We start from the raw sequence: 7,792 nt of genomic DNA on the forward strand, positions 1-7,792 counted from the left end.
AATCTCAGAGTCGAGTAAAATTCACAGATAACTATTTCTTAGCGCTTGTAATTATAAATAGCAATTTTTATGATTTTTTTAGATGGGATTTTTACACTGTATAGTCGCCCACCAGAATAATAAGCGGCATATGTATATTTTTTGTACATTAATGTATATATACATATAATATACATATTTTATACATAATAATCGGCATATGTATAATTTTTTTTGCGGCCAAATGTATAACTTTCCCTTTTCAAATTCTATATGAGTGCAACTCCATAATTATCTTTCAGAGACGGAACCAACAAATGATGTGTAAAAAATATTTATGGGAGAAAGTATGCAGGAGAGGCATGAGCAGGATTCCTCTATCGTATATGTTGGGCCTGGTGAACTGCTAAATGCTAACTATATATATCTTGAAAAACTTATTTGTCATAGCTATCTCAAAGAGGTATTTATTGATAATAACTACTATTTAATTTATTTATATTTTGTAGTTACAGTGATTTTCTAATTTTCATATCGTGGCTATACTAAATACATAGAGTTATTCCACTATATCAAGTTTCTCCCTCACCTCTCTCTCTCTTCTCCCTCACCTCTCTCCTTTCCCTCTATCTCCAGCCCCATACTCCTCTTTATCATCCTCTCTCTCCACCGAAACGCTAGCCCCCAAATCAGAAAATCCTAACTTCCACTCTCTCTCTTCTCTCTACCTCAATATTCACCATGCTAAGAAGCGAAAAACCAGAGCTTCCGAATCCACACAACAAGAAGTTAAAGAACCACAAGACATTAAACAAGAACCTAATGTTGAACAAGAAGAACACGAAAACGATGTCGTAGAAGAAGAAACAGTACATGAAGAAGAAGACGAAGAAGACCCAGATCCCGAAGACGAGAACCGTAAAGCGACGGCAATGAGATCCCCCACCGCCACCGTTGAGTCACCGGCGGAAATTCTTCCACTGGCGAGCAAATCTTTGAGGGATTGGATCTAAGGCTTGTATTCATTTTTTTAGGAGTGGAGACAATCTCAAATTGAGCAAATACACCTGCTCTTCATTCTCCTTCTTGTATCTCAGATCTGAGTATATTTAAGTGTATTCTATGGCTTCTTCTCCTTCTTGTATCTCAGATTTGAATGAATTTGAGTGTATTCTCATTTTTTGAGTGTAAATATTAGTTTAATGTATTTGGCTGATTGTATTTTTGGGCAAACTAGATGTATATGGCTGTATGTATTGTTTAAATGATCTATGTACATAGTAAATACAGTGTATCTGAATTTTTCTTGTTTATATACAAATTTACCCGTCATTGTTTGATACACCCGAATACACTCTATAGCAGTGAAATACTAGCCGGCGGCAGCTCAAATACATTAAAATACAGTAGAATACATTCAACCTTTGCGACGTCTAGCAGCAACCTTGCTGATCAGAGCTCGAATACATTCAAATACAGCCAAAACAAAAGAATATATAAATGCACTGGAATACACAGCTCGTTCGTGTATTAAACTGGAATACAATCATTTTGAATACACGTGTATTCAAAGAAATTGATGTTTCATATATTCAAATACACGCGACATCAAATAAGGTTGGATACAACTGAACAATGTATTCAAATACAACGAATTGCTCTAAACTAGCTACGAAATGTAAATACATAAAATGTAGCTACGGATTATTAAAAGCTCTTAAAAGGTAATGATTTATGTAAGTTGCCCATATATCTTTCTCTTCCTTAAATAAATAGCTTCTCATTGGCAATTTCATCACTCTTATTCGCCCAACCCATCAATCAAAAGAAAGCGACACATATTATAGTACAAGAAAGAAAGCACAAATCATTAATCTCAAATTCTAACTGCCACAAATATCTGGAATTAATTTACCCTTCACTATGAAATGAAAAATGTGGTCCATTCTCCTATATCAGAGAATAAACTTAATGTATACTTTCCGTCCAAATTAATGTAACACTCTTCTTTCTTAGCCAGTCTAAAAAATAATGACATTTTTTTATATTTAATAACAATTTAAATTTGAATTTCCAATTTTACCTTTACTGATGTGATTTATACCTAAATAAATATTTATGGCTTGTTTAAACCACAAGTTTCAAAAGTCTCATTTTCTTCTTAAATTATGTGCTCAGCCAAACGCGTTCACATAAATAGGGACGGGGCACGGAGAAGTAGTACTTTTGTAGAAATATACAGCACTACACCTACTGCATTAAAATTATTTTTGTTTTCTTTCTCTTCTGAGAAAGAATGTTTTGTGATTGCAACAGGTCCATGAACTGCACTGAATTATATCTATAGCAAAAAAGAAAACATCTTCCTAATTTTTTTTTATAAATAAATCAAGATTTACCATTTAGAGGAAGTGCTATGTGAGTTTCAAGAATTAAAAAAATGGGAATTATTAGTCAAGTGATCCAAAAGAAACAGCACACAGTAGTACCAATGTTATGCCCATTACTTCACAGCTTGTAGGGGCCTTGAGAATTCTTGAGGAAGCTGACAATTTTGAGATAATTCCAAGTATTCCCATGTGTTCTCCCTCTTTTTCTTTGCTCTCTTATTTGAACTTAGTGTCAGAAAACTCTGCTGTGTATTTCCTTGAGATTTGCTCTATTTTTTTTTCTAGTTTCTCACCATGTGGGAATCAGAAACTGAGTCTGTTAGTGGAAGAGATTATGGGAATGGAGTTCTCAGCACATGCAAACATGGTGTCAAGACTGATGGTTTTGAGCAAAAAGGACAGTCTTGGTATGTAATAACATTACTTTTAGAGTTAAAAGGTCAAGAACACACCTGAGCTATCACTTTTTCGCAAGTTTCACACTCCAACTATCATTTGTCTCTTTTCCTATTTGAACTATCACTATCTATGTTTAAAACACACCTGGTAGATGGTGATAGTTCAGGTAGAAAATATCTAGTTGTGTTTTATTACATATCTAAACTCGAAGTGTGTTTTAATACATATATATATATATGGTGATAGTTCAGGTAGGATAAAGGAAGAGCTGATAGTTGGGGTTAACTCTGTTCTCTTTGTTGTTATTTCAACACCATCATGTTTACTGTTATTACTCTCTTTAAGCTTTGCAATATCTGAATTTGGTTTGAAGCAAATGATTAAAATGCTCAATGGCTTATCCTGCATATAGGTATGTAGCAACTGATATGCCCAGTGACCTTTTAGTTCAAATTGGAGATGTTAGTTTCCACTTACACAAGGTAGATATCCTCTGCTCAAACACTTTAATTTGTCTTAATAATTAGATGACTAACTAATCCTTTTCTGTTAAAAAAAGTACCCTTTGCTTTCTAGAAGTGGAAAGATGAACAGAATCATATATGAGTCAAGGGATGAAGAATTGAGCAAAATAGCTTTAGATGACTTACCAGGTGGACCTGAGGCATTTGAGTTAGCTGCAAAATTCTGCTATGGAATTGCTGTTGATCTCACAGCAACCAATATATCTGGTTTACGATGTGCAGCCGAGTTCCTGGAAATGACTGAGGACTTAGAAGAAGGCAACCTAATATTCAAGACTGAAGCTTTTCTCAGTTATGTGGTTTTATCATCATGGAGGGACTCCATACTTGTATTGAAGAGTTGTGAAAGGTTATCACCATGGGCAGAAAACCTACAAATCGTTCGAAGATGCAGCGAGTCAATTGCTTGGAAAGCGTGCGCCAATCCAAAAGGAATAAAATGGCAATACACTGGCAAACCGCCTAACGTTTCCAGCCCGAAATGGAATGAAATGAAGGATTCCAGCCCTAGCAGAAACCAGCAAGTGCCTCCTGATTGGTGGTTCGAAGATGTCTCTATTCTCAGGATTGATCACTTTGTTCGAGTGATTACTGCTATTAAGGTAATGTCGAAAATTGCTTCCGCTACTGCAGATTTACTAATAAGTAGTATAGTTGCAGGAGTCCTTTTGTTTGAATTTAGTTAGATAAGTTTAGTTGATTTTCTGCAGATTTTATTTGTTCAGGTTGGCTATTAAAGCCCTCTATGCTTAATAAAATTATTGAGTGACATTTTCAATGAATATTTTTGATCATTTTGCTGCACCATTTTTTTTTTCAAATCAACAGGTAAAGGGCATGAGACATGAACTAATTGGTGTTGCCCTCATGCATTATGCTGCTAAGTGGCTCCCGGGGCTAATTAAAGAAGGATCAGGATCGTTGGATGAAGGTAGCAATAGTAGTAACAGTAATGGCAGTAGAAGCAGTAGTTGGAAAGGCAGTCTTCATATGATAGTATCAGGATGTGGAGAAGAAGTACCAAGTGTTCAGGCCAAAGATCAAAGGATGATTATCGAAAGCCTAATTAGTATAATCCCACAACAGAAGGATAGCGTTTCGTGTAGCTTCCTTCTTCGTCTTTTGAGAATGGCAAACCTGCTGAAAGTGGCTCCTGCACTTGTAACAGAATTGGAGAAACGAGTCGGGATGCAATTTGAGCAGGCTGCATTAGCTGATCTTCTCATACCATCTTACAATAAAAGTGAGACATTGTATGACGTTGATCTTGTTCAGAGGCTTTTGGAACATTTCTTAGTTCAAGAGCAAACAGAAAGCTCAAGTCCTAGTAGGAGTTCATTCTCTGATAAACATATGCATGATGCAAATCAAAGGGGTACTAATCTCAATGCCAAGATGAGAGTAGCACGGCTTGTAGACAGTTACCTCACAGAAGTATCCAGAGATAGAAATCTTTCCTTGACAAAATTTCAGGTCTTGGCTGAAGCTTTGCCAGAATCAGCAAGAACTTGTGATGATGGATTGTATCGCGCAATTGATTCATATCTTAAGGTACTTGATTTTCTTCAGTCTTTTTGTTTCTTGAAGTTATCTTTGTTGAGCCTATATGTTCTGCTAGTGTTATTCCTCATCATAAAACGAAATGATATTATGTCTTAGTTCATCAATGAATTCAAGCACAGTATTTTAGTCTAATCTAGAAGTCGTGCACATCAAGCCTGCACCCATGTCTGTTTTTCCCATTAAAACACAATCAAACTTGTCTATAATGCCACTTTCATGTACAAGTACATGTCGAGTAAATAAGAAGTCCACTGAAGGAAGAACTATACGAGAATTGAAGATGTTACAAACCTTAATATCTGATAAGACTATGATTTCTAGTGTCGTTTGTGATTATGTTTTCTGCAATGTATGGTAGCTGTATGAAACACTTCTTTTCTTCAGAAACTTCATATCTATACAATATGACAGGCTCATCCATCTCTATCAGAACATGAAAGAAAGCGGCTATGCAGGGTGATGGATTGCCAAAAACTCTCTATTGATGCTTGCATGCACGCTGCTCAGAACGAAAGGCTCCCTCTAAGAGTAGTGGTGCAAGTCCTCTTTTCTGAGCAGGTGAAGATCAGCAATGCAATAGCCAGCAGCTCACTCAAAGATGCAGGAGATTCTCATTATCAACCTCTTGTATCAAACCGCAAATCATTGCTCGAAGCAACACCACAATCATTTCAAGAGGGATGGACTACAGCCAAGAAAGACATCAACACTCTTAAATTTGAACTCGAGACCGTGAAAGCTAAGTACCTACAACTTCAAAATGACATGGATAACTTACAGAGACAGTTTGATAAGATCACAAAACCAAAACAAGCCTCGGGTTGGACTGCAGGCTGGAAAAAGTTAGGCAAACTCACCAAGATGACAAATTTAGAATCCAATGATAATAGTCCTCATGCCCCAAACACAGAACAGACAAGAAAGACTGCTAGAAGATGGAGAAATTCCATTTCCTGAATCCAAATGTTATAAGAGAAAAGACTACCAGATATACAATACCTCTACAACCAAATTCTGTGTTCATTTGTGTTTGGAATTCTCATTTCCCTTCCTATCTAAGAGAGTAGTCAAAAGGTTATTTTTCCTTCTCCAATTTTTCTTTAATAGCATCAATTCATCATTCATTTCCTAGCTTTCTGGTGTTTGTTTTTTCTGTATTCTTTTGTATCATGAAAAGTATGATTTGCATTTGAGAGTGAAGTGAAATATTGTTACATAGTTTCACTGACATGAAGTATTGCTAGTTGTGTTTTCCCACTTTCTCACCTCTTAAAGACTTAAACTATGATATTATCACAAAGAATCTAATGAACATAGAAGTTAACCTGACGCGGAAATTGCAAAGAAGTTGTAATTGTCAAGTAGGATAAGTGCAGGGTCGGCTCAAGGCCAAAGCCACTAAGGCAATGGCTTTGGGGCCCCCTTTTTTGTTAAGTTTTATGGCTAATTTGTTTAAAAAATTATTGTGACTCATAGTACTTTTTTGTAATTTCTAAATATGTAAATTATTTTTCAAAAAACTTAAAGATTGTTTGTCCGAATTCACGATAAATATAAAGAAGTTTAACTCTCCAAATCTGAATTGTGTCACATAAATTTATGAGACAGAGGGAGTACACAATTTATATATATATATATATCGTCAAGAACAATGCAAAGTTGTTAACAATTTTTCCTAAAAAAAAAAATCAATTGATAATATAGCTAATCAAGCACATGACTAAAACAGTAATTTATGACTTCACATCTAAAAAAGTTAGAAAAGTGAACTTTAAATAAAAATATATATGACGATCTTTTTTTAAAAAAAATAAATAAATTAATGCCTCTCTCTAAAGTTTGGCTTTAGACCCCTAATCTTGTTGAGACGAACGTGGATAAGTGCTACCTCTCATCAACATAGTACAAGATAACTCTATCACTAATGCCAAGGGGAAACCCTTTGGTGCAATAACTGTCATGCTTTGTAATGGTCAAATCAAGAAATCGACCACTCCAGGCAATGCAACAAAGGTGTAACTTGATATCCTTACTCCAAATGGTGCTGCTACAGTAAGGAATTTTGTAGTGTTACTCATCTCCCCTGTCTTTTTCACGGTCAAAGTGGATCCTCACCTGGAAAGCCACTTTTTGAAACTACGAATGCACTATGGAAGCTAAGTTCGTAATGATTTTCCATTTTCTGTCACTTCGCTTCATCTAAATAAATAGAATTATAGAAACTGGTGAAAGTTTCCATTCAACTTTTAGTACCTTGTTTCCGGTCCTTTTCAAGCTGTTCTACAAGAATGCAATTGGCCCGGTCACTAATATATGTTGAGAAATAAGTAAACAATGCTCTCTCACAAAGTAGTGGGTGCATGGTTCTCCAACCCCACTGATTTAAGATCTTGGATCCACATCTGTATATGGGCAAAGGGTATTTTTGAGAGCAGATTTATTTCTATTTTAAAACCAAGCATATATTTTAGATTTTATATCACATATCTAGTGTCTAGTATAATATACCAAACATCTACCAAGAAGTGAAATAAACCAAATAATCCATGTACAATAACCCACGCAAAACTTTTCTGTGAACTAAGTTTATGGACTTCTAGTAAAGTCAAATGGTACAAAAACACCAGGACTTCGAACTCTAGCACAATGATGAACGAATAATAGAGCAGTTACATAACAACGATTTTTAATAAAACTTCCAATGATTCAACAGCACACTGGATCAGTACCCTGGCTTCTGAAGTGGTCAAAGTATAACAGAGTAATCTAGGCATTGTTGCTTGAACTGAGGTGGTGAATATTGTATTAAACATCCAAGGAAATTTGGTTTGTTCATGGAAAAAAAGGCAGCTCAGCCTTGGGACTTATACTCTTTTCTTTATATTTCCATTTTTGCTCTCCATTGTAATGGTTCCAACATAGTGGATGGTAGATAAT

At 35.5% G+C, this 7,792-nt stretch overlaps 1 protein-coding gene across 2 annotated transcripts; it reads left to right on the plus strand.

Moving 5' to 3' along the window:
* The first annotated feature begins 2,252 nt into the window (after window positions 1–2,252).
* LOC132606430 (root phototropism protein 3) lies at window positions 2,253–6,083 on the plus strand. 2 transcript variants are annotated; one of them, XM_060319924.1, is made up of 6 exons: window positions 2,253–2,548; window positions 2,655–2,776; window positions 3,181–3,250; window positions 3,328–3,894; window positions 4,121–4,843; window positions 5,267–6,083. In XM_060319924.1, exons 2-6 carry the CDS (start codon window positions 2,664–2,666, stop codon window positions 5,810–5,812), a joined length of 2,019 nt encoding a protein of 672 aa, XP_060175907.1. In that variant the 5' UTR covers window positions 2,253–2,548; window positions 2,655–2,663; the 3' UTR covers window positions 5,813–6,083. The 2 variants fall into 2 exon arrangements, with proteins under 2 accessions (XP_060175907.1, XP_060175906.1); XM_060319923.1 differs by having other exon boundaries at window positions 2,253–2,776.
* Window positions 6,084–7,792: the final 1,709 nt, after the last annotated feature.

The sequence above is a fragment of the Lycium barbarum genome, chromosome 8 (assembly GCF_019175385.1).
Source record: "Lycium barbarum isolate Lr01 chromosome 8, ASM1917538v2, whole genome shotgun sequence".
In the NCBI taxonomy this organism is placed as follows: domain Eukaryota; kingdom Viridiplantae; phylum Streptophyta; class Magnoliopsida; order Solanales; family Solanaceae; genus Lycium; species Lycium barbarum.

Excerpts from the sequence above, each read along its gene's own strand:
- LOC132606430 (XM_060319923.1), top strand. The coding sequence starts at position 2,664 with ATGTGGGAATCAGAAACTGAGTCTGTTAGTGGAAGAGATTATGGGAAT. Across the intron at positions 2,777-3,180 it reads GAGCAAAAAGGACAGTCTTG|GTATGTAGCAACTGATATGC; the intron begins GTATGTAATAAC and ends TCCTGCATATAG. Across the intron at positions 3,251-3,327 it reads TTAGTTTCCACTTACACAAG|TACCCTTTGCTTTCTAGAAG; the intron begins GTAGATATCCTC and ends TGTTAAAAAAAG.